The sequence below is a fragment of the Cyprinodon tularosa genome, unplaced genomic scaffold, assembly GCF_016077235.1.
Source record: "Cyprinodon tularosa strain WSP-4 unplaced genomic scaffold, ASM1607723v1 ctg445, whole genome shotgun sequence".
Taxonomy (NCBI): domain Eukaryota; kingdom Metazoa; phylum Chordata; class Actinopteri; order Cyprinodontiformes; family Cyprinodontidae; genus Cyprinodon; species Cyprinodon tularosa.
Genome location: NW_024039169.1, coordinates 479,881 through 494,759, shown reverse-complemented (window position 1 = coordinate 494,759; position 14,879 = coordinate 479,881). Strand labels below are relative to the sequence as shown.

The 14,879-nt window shown below is 37.1% G+C and overlaps 1 protein-coding gene across 1 annotated transcript; it reads left to right on the top strand.

The window, feature by feature from the left end:
• Positions 1-1,184: 1,184 nt before the first annotated feature.
• Positions 1,185-14,879, top strand: LOC119793225. The gene is made up of 29 exons (XM_038300288.1): positions 1,185-1,254; positions 1,338-1,391; positions 1,472-2,452; positions 2,525-2,626; positions 2,743-2,865; positions 3,028-3,090; positions 4,382-4,441; positions 4,543-4,578; positions 4,657-4,716; positions 4,794-4,844; positions 4,922-4,990; positions 5,113-5,178; positions 5,264-5,368; positions 5,500-5,562; positions 5,689-5,745; positions 5,865-5,930; positions 6,013-6,066; positions 6,183-6,239; positions 7,409-7,459; positions 7,546-7,644; positions 7,799-7,882; positions 7,964-8,056; positions 8,148-8,192; positions 8,295-8,354; positions 10,123-10,206; positions 10,486-10,525; positions 10,606-10,663; positions 11,349-11,694; positions 13,808-14,879. The coding sequence occupies exons 2-29, from the start codon at positions 1,356-1,358 to the stop codon at positions 14,210-14,212; spliced, it is 3,414 nt and encodes a 1,137-aa protein (XP_038156216.1). The 5' UTR covers positions 1,185-1,254; positions 1,338-1,355; the 3' UTR covers positions 14,213-14,879.

The following is a 14,879-nucleotide window of genomic DNA, read 5'->3' as shown; positions in this document are numbered from 1 at the left end:
GAATTATATTAGTTTATGTGACATGTATATAATGTGTTGATGCAAGCAGCTGTTCTACGTCTTGCATGTAGATATATCTAACTTTTCTTTAAGAGCTGATTTCGTTGGGGTTTCCGAGATAGAGGAAACTGATGTAAGGGTATTTCTTTAAGCTAAAACTACCACTTAATGGAGGTTTTTTTTCTTATAGACCAAGAAGGTTTTCTGTCTACAGTGGGTACGAAAAGTATTCAGACCCCTTTAAACTTTTCACTCTTTATCTTGTTTCATTTGTTAAAATCAGTAAAGCTCATTTTGTTTCTCATTAATGTTCTTTGTTGAGTTTTTGCAGTTAATGACCCATTCTACAGTCTTTATGCTCTTAAAAACTATTCAGTTATTTTTAGAAGATTCTTTCATTAAATTAATAGCTTCTATCTTATAGCTTAAGATCATTCCTAACAAACATCTTTTGAAAAGTGCAATCTCAAAACAGTAGCTTTTGGCTCAACTTAAACATCCATTATTATACAGAAGCTTGTTACGTATTACAAGTTAAGCTTCATATTTTCATTCAGATTTACATGCTGAAGAATCAGAAGCTTCTGCAGGATACAGTAGATAGCTGAATAGTTTCAAGAGGAAGAAAAGAAAAAAAAAATCACATGTTGCATGCCATTAGTTATGCGTGCAAGAAATGCAAGGAGCATGATTTGCTGTGGCTCCTCCAAGTATGTGCATATTGAGATGTGGGACTTTTGCTCCTTAGGGAGGTGAGCGGTCATTTGCTGGAGAAATGGACAGCCAGCACTTTCGCCAGGTGAGAGGAAAAACAGGACAAAATGTTGATTCCAGAATTTGTCTTAGTTTTTTTTTAATTTTTTTATTGATGATGCTGCTGTTTAATCTCTACATATTACACTCATTAGAGCAACAAAACAGATCCCTGATCTGTGCTGCTGTTTTTTTTATGAACTACCTCTGGTGTAACCGTTTTAGATCTTTAGTTGTAGGCGTGTCTGTGCCATATCGCTACCTGACAAGAAATTTCTATTAAGTAACTTCATTCTTATCATGATCAAGGGCAAAAATCACAAGACTAGAATCAGCACCATCTGTTGTGGGCGTCCCTTTGAAACACCAGTTTATTTACTTGTTTTGTATGGTGTTAATGCTAGATGTTCTATGAATGGCTTGGCTTGTATGGGAATTTCACAATTGATTCTCTAATTTCTTCAGAACGAAGTGCCAGAAGAATGTTCTTCGAGCCCTCAGGTTTGTTTCTTAGTCTTGTTTCCTGCAGTTGTGCAGGTTAAATATGATTGCATCACATATTGTTCTCTTGTGTCTTTAAATAGAATGGAGGCTCTGCAGATATGACTAAAACAAATCCTTTTTATTCATATTACAAGGTATGTCATCTACAGACAAACCCCTGATGACACAGTTATCTGGTTTTATTGAACCCCAAAAACTTCTGTCCTGCAACTAGGAATTGACCAACAAAAGGACCATAGTGGAGAGCCCTGGAAGTGAAACTTCAGAACAAGCAGATGTTGTTCCTGTCCCTTTGCCCCCAGTGAAATTCCTCAACTCTCCACAGGAACTTGGTTATGGAATTAAGACAACAGAAAATGGAGCAAAACTTTCCAAACATCTTGACGTGCCTCAGAGGTATGACCCCAAGGATGAGCTTTTCCGACCCTCCTCTCTTACGGTCAATGCTAATGCCAATGGTGACTTTGGTGGCGCATCTCTGAAAAAGGCTAACACTGCTCAACCACAAAGGCTCTCTAAACTCCCACCAAGAAAGAGCTCAGACAACTTGGTGGAGGATGTGGATGCTATTTTTAGATCATCTAAGGATTCAGTCCACTCCCCACAAATGTTGGTACCAGATCCATTTTCCAAAACTACGAGCTTAGAAGCGGATTTGTTTCCACATAAAGATGAGGAACTCTTCAATGTTAATGGGATCGAAGAAGATGCCAGCAAAGCAGAAGGTGATCTTTCTGGGAAATCCTTTAAGGAAAAATTCGACATATTTTCATCGTCATCCACAAATGGAATCGATCCATTTCCAAGTCCGCTTCTGAGGAATTCATTCAACCTCTCCAGTCTGGATGATCCTTTCGGTCCAACTCCCTCAAAGCAATTTGACTACCTCCAGGATGGTTTCAGTAGCGTGGAAGGGGGCGATGATATATTTAAGATTACCTCCTCCAATACTGTTTTCTCTACACCTTTAAACAACAGTCCACTTGACTTTAGAGTGGACTCACCAATGTCTGACATACACAAGAAAATGCCAGCAAAGCGTCCTCCAGTTGTTCCACCAAAACCTCCAAACAAGCCAAGAAATCTTGTGACAACGCCTCAGGAAAGCAAAGAAAATATCCTTCAGCCGACCCCCTTCATTTTGGCCAGCAGCCTGTCTTCCTCACCCAGCTTTTCTCCAGCTGACATGGATCATGTATGTTGGGCTTATTTTAAATAAAAGTGTAAAGGCCTTTTTGCTACTATAGTAATTTCAACTGTCACACAGGCGCAGACCTTCAAGCGTCCACCAAGACCCCTTCCTCGAACTCGACGCCCCAGAGCAGAGAAGCCCCAGACCACGGAGAGCCCTTCACCCTCTGTAGTCTCTGTAAGCGACAGCGAATCAGATCATATAGATTTGTTCTGTTTATCTTGGATTTAATGATAGATGCTGTTGGTTTGATACTGGCTCATTAACAGTCGAACTTTCTTCTTTACTTGTAGACTGAAGTTGAAACAGAAATGCCTGAATTCCATGTTACCGAACCAGAGCTGCCGAAACTTCCCCCGAAACCAGTGTTCAAACCTCCCCCGAAACCAGTTCCTCCCTATAAACCTAAGAATCTGGTATGTAGAGGGGTCTTCTTTAATACTTAATACAATTGTTCTGTATTGATATTTTATTCAGGAATGGAAGACGTGACTTTTTCTTTTATTAAGACAAAAGAGAACCTTTTCTAATTAATTAAAAGTAAACATTATTCAGATGTTTATTATATTTTTTCCCAGGTGAGCAAACCTTTGGAACCTGAGAATAGTGTGGTCTTCGAGGACATCCTCCTTATTGGACAGGTGTGTTGTTTATCCATGGAAATCCCAAGGATGGAAAAAAAATGACTACTCAGTTGTACATTTCCAAAATTTAGGTTTGGTGGTGTTTTTACAGTCACATCTTTTATAGAATGAAACATATACAGAGTCACACTTGATTCCTGTTTTTTTTTGTTTTTTTTTGGTCACAGTTTAATATTCTGATTATACAACAGGTATAGATAGACATCTTATGTTACGATCACACAGAAGCATGAAGTCCCCCAAATCCAATTTTTTTTCTTTTTTTTCCCATATGCATCCTGTATCTAATCTTTTCATGACATTCTGAACAACACGGATCCAATTTTTATTAAAAAATTTTTTTATGTGATTCAACTTGTACGCTGTTGATACTATTCTCCGTCTTCCTACACAGAAGTGGCAAGAAAAACAACATTATTTTTAACCATCTTTAAAATATTGTCTTTTTGGGGTTGGGAAAGATTGCTAGATGCAATCCAGTACTACCATCCACTTTTATTTCCGTTAATACAAGCACGCTTGCTTGTGTCATCATTAAGTCCTCAACTGCACGTTCAGGATGCTTAAGCTGTATGAATGCAGTTTATATAGTAAATCACACTTGCGTATTTTTTGAAAATGTGAATGACCACGCAAAAAAATCTGATTTCACAAAAAAATGTGGAATTGAGCTTTAAGGCCTGCAGTGTGAACATAGCCTTATGCGACGTTCACAGGTTTTGCCAAATATTTAGTAGCTTCAATACAAAAAATCATAAAAATATGTATCTATGAATGTGAAAACCCTGCTTACATCAAATGTTAAGCAGTCACCTGCCTGGTCAGTAAACGCCAAGTTAGAATAACAGAGGCAGGTATTATGATTATTAAAACGAAGACCAAAAAAATTTGTACAGGATATTAATCCTAGTAGAAAAAAAAAATCAAAGTATCTTTTGTTTATTAAAAAAGGTGAAAAACATTGAAAAAAAGAAAATAAAAGCCCACAGGGCATTATAATTTAATCAGAAGGCTGATTTATACAACAGGGACTTTCATTTTTTTTATCATCCTCATTTCTACTGAGTGGATGATGTGTGATGTTGAGTATCTAATGTAGTGATCCTCTTGTGGCTGATTTTTTTTTTATTTTTAACCTCAATCAAAATGAAGAAAACAGGAGTTTTGTGAGACAAGATGCTATTCTATATTAGGATGAAAAAGCAGGTGTTTTTAATAAATGCTTTCACCATATTTGAGTGCTTGTTTGTGTTTATTTATGGACATTTTTTTTTCTCTAAAAATGAAGGAACACTGTGTGGAAGATTGGCCTGAAGATAGTCCTGAGCTGAATCCAGACTTTAAGCCAGTAAGAAATAAATCTATATACACCCCCCTGCTTACTTCATAAGACTGTTTAAATCAATTTAATCATTTTTGATTTTTTTTTTTTTTGTCTAATTTTACAAGTCGGGAAAATTCAAATTACGGAGAGAGTCAATGAAGGTCAGAATCAGGTTTGCTATGAACATCGCTCATTGTTTAGTAGAGAAAAGAAGTTAAAGATGAAAAAATCTGTTTTAGGAAAAGACTGAGTCAGATGGAGGAAGCAGTGAAGACCCTGATGGTGCCGTTAAGAATAAGGTAACATGTTAGCTCCTCTCTCCTTGTTCACTTAAATTTGCTTTAGCTTAATTTAAACTCAGAGCATCATTTCCCAGAAAAAGAACAAGAACCTTCGAATGTCGCTGTTATCTAGACGAAGCTCAAAGGTAAATCTGATAAAAGACCATTTCATTGTTTTGCATTTCCTTAACCTTGCGTTAATGAATCTTTTTCTATAATGTAGGAAACGCATTCTGATGACATGATGGAGGGAAAGAGCAACACATTGCCTATCCGAAAAAAATCATCTAAGGTAAAACTTCTCAGGTTTAAAAAGAACTGTATTTGCTTTTAAACTGGCAAATGTCAGCACAAAACATATTTATTAATTACTGCATTAAACACTGCAGAATAATACCTTACCACTCTTTTTAGGAATTTGGTTCGAATGGAAATATTTCTACAGGAGATGACGAAGATCACTATAGTTTGGACTATAAAGTATGTTTCCTTTGCAACAGCACCAAGTATGACTATAATTAAAGCTGACCCACATGTTTATTAATGATTTTATTCCCTCCAAAAGAAAAAACCAAGGACCAAAGTCAATAATTTGTTTCGAAGAGCTTCAGTTGCTACCTCTACATATGAGGGCAAGAACATGAATGGGCATTTACCAGAAAAGTCAAAGGTACAATTAGGACTCTGGCCACCGATTGGCAAAGGGATTTATCACAATCTTTCCCTTAAATAATTTCAGCTTTGATCTATAATGTTGAAAAGCACTGATGTCACTTTTTATGAATAAATCTCCTTTAACAGGAAGATGACTCTTTTAATAAAAGTGGTAAGAGGAAGAACACCATTGTTCGTCGACAGTCTGAGGTGAATAACTTTTATTCCACAAAGTAAAGTTCATTTAGAAACACAGGAAGACCTCAAGTTTTTAACACATTAGAGATATTTGAAAATCAGCCTCAACTGTTTGAACTTGAATTAAATGTTTTTCAGAGCTCAGTGTTGGATAAAAGAGACTATGAAGAGGCACAAAAAGTCGGTGGAGGACAGGTTGTCAGATGTTTCTTTGAGATAAAATAAATACAATTGAAACATTTCTGATCAAATGAAAGCAGTTTTAAATGTGTCATTCTACTTTTATTTAAGATCTCTTTTGTTTTTTTTCTCAGAGGAAGAATAGCAAGGTTAAAATTAAGTTTGTGCCACAAAGAGGATTTGCCATCACCCTACAAAAGGTAAAAAACATTTACCAAACTTTGATTGTTTTGCTTTCTAAATGAAAAAACCCCATCTCATTCCATTTTTTATTTTCTCCAGCCACATGATGAACCAAAAGGAGCTTATGGATATACTCCTCGCAAGGACTCAAAGGTATGACTGAAGCTTGTTGTTGAAATGAACGTGGCAGTGAGCCGTTTGCATTTTAATGTTTGTGGTATGAGGATGTCTGAACCGGGTCTCATGTTTGGGATGTTTTCCTTCTACAGGACGAATTGTTTGAAGATTCTGGAGCGCATGGCTACACGCCTCGTGGCAAGTTACAGGTAAAGAACCTGTTCAGTTTTAGGAGCAACAAAGTGCACAATCTGTGTCTGATTTGAAACTAGATGTGATAAGTTGAGATAGCATTGTTTGAGAAAAACAAAAACAGGGTTAGTGTTTGCACTATTAAGTTTAGGTTAATAGATTGCGCCACAGTTAAATGCAATGGCCAGCTTAGTGAAAAGCATCCTGTGTTGTACACCAAGCAACACATTGAATTGGGTCAGGAAGAACATTGAGAAAACGTTTGAAAGGGTCTATATGATGCAAAATAAACTTTCCCGACCTTTTAAACCAGTTTATAATGCAAAGTTATGATCAAGGTGTTATTGTCCCTTAATTCATGCATGTCTGACTAATCCTACTGAGGAAGCAGCCAATTGTGTTCTGGAAAATAACCCAACCACATATAGAAGCATCTACTTTCAGAATCAGAATAAGACATACTTTAATAATCCCAGAGGGAAATTACTTAAAATTACTGTACAGTCCAGTTAAAAACATGCATACTTACTCCATTAAGCGAGTGCCGATGTGAGGCAGAGCACAATCATTTTTGGAGTTGGAAGAAGTGGCTCTTTTAGCAGCTAATCTGCACAGTGACAGCAACTCTTTACTTTTTAACTATATATGCTGTCCGAGTCTTGAAATTGTGTTTTATTTGCTATGAGAGGTCTGAGTCTAAGTTCAGTCTTTCTAAAAGAAGAAGCTAAGCTCCTCCTGCTCCTTCTTATGATGTTTTGTCTTCAGTTTTTGTTTTAAAACGTCTTTCTGACTAAGGCTATGTTCAAACAGCTGGCAAAGTGAACCAAATCCTTTTTGGACATAAGTGAAGCTGATCCGACTTTTTCCCAATTGTCTGAATGAATCCAATCTTGGATCAACATCTTTTTAAGACCTATGGGTTAAGCATGTAATGTCCCCATATGATTGTAAAGGCAGGGGACAAAATACTTCTAGCAATACTTATGATGTATCACAATTACAATTATCCCGATTTATATCACCCCGCCATAGTTATCAATACTTTTGTGGATGGGAAAGTTGTAAAAAAGGCCGGGAATAGTTTTTTTTTTTACTTTTCTGAACAGGCAACTGCTCTTTTGCATATTACCTTATGATGTACCTTTCTATATAATGTGTGTTTTTGTTTTGGTTATTTATTTTTTAGGATGATGAATTTGAAGACTTTGAAGAGATAGAATATCTGAACCCAGCTAAGGTAATAGATTTATTTGAATCAACAAGAGGTTGTTCACTTTTTTTGATTGCTAGAAGCTAAATGAGCTAACTTAATTTGCCTGTTAGGCTGCCATAATGGAAGATGAGGAACAGGAAAAATCTCTCCGTTACTCACCAAGCCTTCATGGAGACGAGGCTGCTGAAGGATCTAAAGAGCGAAAACATGTAACCTTTTGCCTTTTCTTAAGATGGGGAGAGAGGATTGAAAAACTGATTATTTCATGTTCTTATCATGCTTATTGAAATCACTTCACAGGCTAATCTTGTTAGTATCATCTCTGTTGTTGATAACTTTGAATGAATGTTTTGTTTCTGGCAGAAAAAGTCAAAGTATAAGATTCATATGCGCAAATCTAAGGCTGCACACGGACTCAGTGAGCCAAGAGAATCCTGCTCCTATTCGGTAAACCTGAGTGTATTATAAGTAAATTAACAGAAAAGCTTGATCTATTTGGGACTTTAATACCACGGTTTATACTTTTAGGGGGGCTCTAATGATGATGATGGAACAGAAAAAGATATGAAGAGTCCCGCGGAGGGATATGATGAAGATCCTGATGATGAAATCGCCAAACTGGTCATTTTAAATTTTTTTTTTTTTTATTGCTCTTTGCCGTTAGTAATTTATTCTAGAAACAAAGTTTTTGTATTCCCTTTTTTTCCAACAGAAAAAGCAATTCAAATTCAAAGTTCCCAAGAAATACAAGCGAAAGGTTTGTCTTTTTGTCTATTTGCAACTAGTCCAGAAATCGTAAATTATTTTTTATCAGATTAATTTGTGTCAGATTCTCAGACTTTACTCTTTTTCTTAACAGAGCAAAAAGGCCAAGAACAAATCTGAAGCCGCATCTGATGATCTCTCAGAGGCTGCTAAGGTACGACTGCAGGGGTGCAGTTACATCAGTTAAAATAGTTTTTTATTTTATTCTAACTAAAACTGACTTTAAAACAATGCAGAGGGCAGCAAGTCACCAAGCTTCTGCTTAAAAGTACCGGTAAATCTTATTTATTTTGTATACAAAAATTAGTCATCTTCTAATTAACTTTTATATATTTTAAAATGACTGTATGAGCTTAAAATAGGGTAGAAATGTGAAGTCGAAGGAAATGGCATCAATTTCAATGTTTTACAAATGAATGTGGAAAAAATTCACAGGTTTTTATTTAAGATTGCTGTATAAATATTTGTCATCAAGATCCTTTCTATCATACCATACCACCTTATTAACAAAGCACTTTAAAATCTAGAAGCTCAACAATATATGAACTTACTGTAACTGTAAAATTTAAATAGACAAGCTACTGTAAATAAAATTAAAAAATAACTTAAAAATAAGAGATAAAATAATTTAAAGTAAAAATTAAAAATGAGTCAGCCTATCAGGATGTGCAAAAGGCTCCTGCAAATGCAGTAGATCTGTTTAAAGAGGAGTCTTGAAGTCTTCAAGCCAGGAGGCCTGCCTGACATGTCATGGGAGATCAGTCCACAATGTTGGAGTCGTTTTAACAAAGACACAATCTTCTCTTCCCTGTTGGTATGCATTCCTACAATAGGATGCTGCCACCACCGTGTTTCATAAGGGAGAATGTGACTTCCTGGTGAATTAGACCTCATGTACTTTAAAGGCAAGACAAAATCCTCCATATTTATTGTAATCCTCAATAGCAACTTTCTTTTATGTGTTTGCATTGGCTGGTGATCCATGGAAAGTTGGAGTTCATGTATCTTTATTCCAGCAATGGCTGTCTTCATACAGCTCTCCCATAAAGAGTCGATTGGTGGTGAATCACAGATTTGTATTGTCCTGTCAGCAGATTCACCCACCTGAGCTCTTGATTTCCACAGCTGCTCCATAATTACTTTGAATGCCTTGACTGCTTCTGTTTAATATAATCCATATATTGTATAAAGATTGGCTGATTATGGAAGGTGGTTGTAGTGTTAGATTTTATTCATGGGTACAGATAAGGATGCAGGATTGAATACAAATGCTGTATTTGGCTTTAATTTGTAAAATAATGTGATTTCCCTTCTAAATAACATTTCCATTCAGAATGGTTGATTTACATCATCAAATACATTGTCATTTTACAAACACGCATTTTAATGTGGAAAGTTTTAGAGTTATGAACACTTCTATAACACTGCAATCTTATCTTTACTTCCCTCTTTTTTTAACATTCACTCTCATGTGATAGCTGTGACTCATGGTGTTGATCAGCTTCACCTGCTGACGGACTATATCAGATTATCAGCTTTAAAACTTTCCACTGATGCTGAACCGATTGCCTTTTGGCGTTTATCTCTCAGCCAGAAATACACAGAAGCAAAAATAATGTCACATATCAACTTAGAAATCTAAAGTTGAAAGCAATTGGATAGTTGCAGGCTATTTCCTGAGACAATCACAAGCTGCATGTTGAAAGTGCTTGCCTTCTTTTCTCAATTGCTCTTTGATTCATCTCTCTAACGTCTTGCCTGACTGGTTTAGCTGCATACTGTCTGCTGACGCACGAAACGCTGCTGCAAAGCTTTTATGTCAGTAAAGGCCTTAAAAGTGCGGAGTTCAATGACAGCTGTAAAAACAAAGCAAAGCATGTTGCAACAAACTGACCTAATATTTATCCCCACCGATTCTGCAGGCAGCCTGGGCGGCTGCTCAGATGGACGAACAAGCTGCCGGGGGTCTGGAAGAAGAAGAGGAGGAGGATGAAGAAGATGACGGGGTCAGTTCCTTTTTACTAATACAAACATTGTTATTGCATTCCTTTATTTATTCATTTCAATGTTAGGTGGATATTAATGTTAAAAATAGTTTTGTGTAACAATATTTTTCCATCACAGATTTATCCTGTTTGTTTGGTTGACACAAATCCACATGTCAGACTATAACCTGAGTTAATATGACAGATTTAAGAAAAATTAAAACAGAACTCCCTAACAGTAGGAATATGTATAGCTTTGTATACATTTTCACAGCCATTCTGATATGTTTTTGTCTCCAGGACACTGACAGTTTAATGGAGTGGTGGTACACAGTAGAAAGTGAGTCTGAATCCAATTACGTTTAATGACATCTTAATGGATTAATGAATGGTTAACCACCTGCCATCTTTACATTTCAGAGTGGGATGAACTGCCATCGGATGAAGAGGACGAAGCCTTGAGAGAGGATGAGTCAAAGTGCGACCATTTGAATTTACCAGCAGCCTTTTCTCTTAGTCCAGTGACCGATTAATATAGGATATTTGTGCAACATAGAGGTTTCAATATTTAATAATTAACATAGCACAGAAAATGCCCATATATTCATATACATACATAATGTGAGGCTCCGCATCCCTTCCCGCTCCACGTTACTGATTCCACTCCACTTTGTTTGGCTGCATTTGTAGTTTGAAAGAGGGATACAGTTTTCTAATGGCAGAGATGCTGGAGGTGGGTGTAATGAATTGCTGCGGTTAAAACACCCAAGAACCAAACATTCTGACTTACCCACCTGGAGCTTTGGCCTCAGAATGGACTAAAAAAGTAGCTTCCGTAAATAAAAGTGGTGGTCACAAACTTTTTAAGGCAAAAACCGCTTGACCTTATTTGGCACTTCCTGTACAAATACATTACGGTTCAAAATAAGTAATATGGGAAACATGAAACTGAATAGATTAAATATGATCCAAAGAGACTATGTAGATATCTACACAGAACCTTGAGTCACCTAGAGTCCAGAAGGTCACAACAAAATGTATGTAAGGGGTATAAAAAGTTCACTTTGATATTTCCCCTTTAAACCTCTCCTTGTAATTAAACATGTATATAACAAAGAATCATCTAAACCATATTTCATCTAAACATCTTGCTTTGTTTACAGGTCATTCAGCATCTTGGCAGAAAAGGTTGAACGAGGTCTTCGCCTCTTCAATAAGGTTTTCACCGAACAAGCCGAAGTCCTGTGGCAGGCCATCATCTCACTCCACACCCTTGCTGACGACATCAGCGAGTTCCATCACAAAGCTAAGATCGCTGGTATCAGTGGTGGAACCACCACGGCGGTGGGCACTGTGACGGCTATCACCGGCTTGGCTCTGGCTCCCTTAACGTTCGGAGCCTCTTTGCTAATTACAGCTGTGGGCGTCGGGGTCGCAACAGCTGGTGGAATCACTTCAGCTTCTGCAGCCATCTCTGATAATGTACACAACAAGAATGACCGCAAACAGGTAAAATGTGCCTTAGATGCAATGAGACATAAATGTTGTAGATGTACTGTTCTGTGATTTTAGTCATTTTCCCATGTTGGGCCAGGCCAATCTAGGCAAGGCTAGTTTATTTATATAGCACATTTCAGTAGCAAGATAATTCAAAGTGTTGTACATGATAAAAAAATAAGACAAAATAAATTGGTCTCTTAAAGGTAAGACAGATGATTAAAGACAATAATGAAAATGAAAATTAAATAATTATACATAAACTGAAAAGACGATTAAGAACTGAAAAGTTTTGCTAAAAACGAATATTTAGATATCCCAGTCAAATACTTCTAAATAAATGGGTTTCTTCATCTCCATTCAAAGTGAAAGTGTTTAATATTAACCTCCATCTAGTGGTGCACTAAATGAATGACAAACACTAAAAACACAGCAGCTGGTGGATCCCTGAAAGTGTGAGATCTACTACGGAAGCTGGGTAGTGACATTCCATTTTTTGAATGGAGGGGAAACATGAACCATCAAATCAGATAAAGTCAAACCTGAAGCACATGGAACATTTTTCTAAAACGGGACTCAAAGAAGCTGACAGTTGCCTGTTCATTTGACTTGTGTGAAGAATAACAGCAGCTGATAACCGTTGTGTCAGAGCTTCTTCAGTGCAAGCTCAGAAAACAAACAAATTAGCCATCACTGCCAGGGGGAAAGAATAATGGGTGAACTACACTGCCATGTTCTAAATATAAATGGTAAATGGCATGTACTTATATAGCGCCTTTATTAAAGTCAGAAGACTTGACCAAAGAGCTTTACACTACATTTATTCACACATTCACGCACACTCTCACACACTGATGGTGGCAAGCTACATTGTAGCCACAGCTGCCCTGGGGCTCACTGACAGAAGCGGGGCTGCCGTACACTGGCGCCACCGGGCCCTCTGACCACCATCAGAATATAACATATAACATGAAATTAAACTTCACTAAATAACTTTACAAGCAGAAAGGCTGCAGCCTGTCTGTCCTTTTTGAAGCCTGTCCTTATGCCTGCAACTGGTAAAAGCTGCATCGATGTAGACTTTCATTTCTCCTGGTTATCCCCCCTTTTTTATGTTTATTTTTGTGGGGGTGCTCTCTTGCCTCTCATTGGACAAAGAGAATGTCCTCCATTGCAACAGAAAATGGGAGGAAGAATTATTTACGTTGTTTTTGCTTGTTTTAAAGACTTCTTCCACCGACGACACGTTTTCAGATAAAGGTCAAATGCATAAGCTGGCAACTTTTGTCCCCTTTTGCATGGTCTAATCAAAAATGACGGCACAGCATGACCTCTCCCATTTGATGCACCTCTCCATGTGTATTTACAACTTATTAATTGGAAGCCTTGAGAATGCTTTTAGTTTTGATGCGACATTAGACTTTTGCAGTAAATGTTAAACCAATGCTTTTTTTAAAAACTTATAAAGAGGCAATTCTTTTTCATACTGTCCCCTTTAAACCAGTTTAGGGTTCAGTTTTCTGTGAATTTAATTCAGATCAGTGGAGTGAAAAATCTAAAAGCAGCTTCCGTATGTTTGGTCCTAGGTTTGCAGAATAGATTTGACCCGGATGCATCTGTTGGATCCGCGCTTTAGACAGATCTGTGAAGACACTGTTGTAGTAATTCTACTACTAAAGATCAATTAGTTTTTGAAGGTCCTGCTAAGACATTGGTCCTTGAATCTTGCAGGTGATAGAAGGCTGACCTATTTCTGTCTTTATAAACCTCTGAAGGTTGAGGTTTATAAAGACAGAAATAGGTCAGCCTTCTATCAAGCCTTACCTTTGGTTTCTAGCTGTATTAACTGAAGCTGCCCACTTTTAAACAAGCTACCTGTGTTTTGTTTTTTGGGGGGGTAGCTTAAGAAAATTCTATAAAAATATCTGTGTGTTAATTTCTGTGTATTTCCACAGTGCTTGAATTGGTTCATTGTTGCATGCAAATATTGCACTGTATAGCTGTGTGTCATCTACATAGTTAAATTAACTAGTTTGTTAAATATTAGGAACTGTTACTTATTTTTGCTTTATTGGGCTTTGTAAATTGCTTCATACAACTTTGTTTATTCCCTGTCATAAATTAGATCGAGGAAATACTGCAGGATTATGAAGACCGATTGCTGGAGATCTCAAAGATCCTTCACTTCGTCAACCAGGGCTTGTACAGACTCCGCGGCCACCCTTTCCTCAGATCTGGCACGCAGCATTATTCACAGGACTGGGACGTTCGCAAGGCGGTCCAGATGATCAGCATGGTGGATTCCCCAGTGATGCGAGCAACAGAAATAACAGATGAGGCTGTGGGCTCCCTGCAAGGACTCTTCAAAGGTATGGACAAGTACTTTACCAAAGAAACCAGAGAGCTGAAGAAAAGCTGTACTAAGGAAATAGTGAGTGCCATAAGACAAGTGGCAAATGTTCTGAATGATTGCATCGTGGAGCTGAACACCATCAGAGAAGAGCTCCAAGATGCTACTGGACAAGTATAAACAGCCTCATTATCATCCTGAGAGAAGATCACCACTGACACCTTGTGGCGTAAAATGGAGAATTACAGCTCAGTCTCTTCAATATTACATTGTTGTTCAAAAATATTTTACCTGTAAAGCTAATAACGATTTTTTTGAGGGGAGATTGTGTCAGTAAAGTTTTAACTTGTTTTGCTAACTTTATTTAGGTTTCAGGTGAGTTTTGGTATTTAAGACTTGAAAATACATGGAAAGAGGGTTTCTGGTTAACCACTTTTTGTTCAGCCTGAGATGTATCAATGTTTTCCTGTAAATATGTCACACTGGGTTTACTTTGTTGAAATGTTATTTTTGAAATGAGTTTATTCACTGTGTCTTAAATTGATCCTTTATCTAAAACTTTACGACACAACCCCAACAATGGATAAACATGTTTGACAGAAGTGTAAGAAGTTAAGTTTCCAAATCCTAATAACCAAAGAGATTAGGAAGCGTCAGATTTTAACAGAACATTACAGATGCAGGTTAAACCACCTGGTATTGTAAATAGGATTTGTAATTTTAAACTTTTGAACTGCAGAAAAGATTACTTTTATAATCAAGTGTTTATAGATTAATTTATTTGTCAGACTTCATTACTTTAATTTTATTGTAAAATGTGAACTGGTATAGGAAGCGACTGATTTGG

What these genes read in the sequence shown, in the direction of transcription:
- LOC119793225 (XM_038300288.1), top strand. Translation starts at nt 1,356, where the DNA reads ATGACTAAAACAAATCCTTTTTATTCATATTACAAG. An exon ending in ATCTCTCAGAGGCTGCTAAG is followed by an intron (nt 8,355 to 10,122) that starts GTACGACTGCAG and finishes CCGATTCTGCAG; the next exon opens with GCAGCCTGGGCGGCTGCTCA. An exon ending in ACAAGAATGACCGCAAACAG is followed by an intron (nt 11,695 to 13,807) that starts GTAAAATGTGCC and finishes GTCATAAATTAG; the next exon opens with ATCGAGGAAATACTGCAGGA.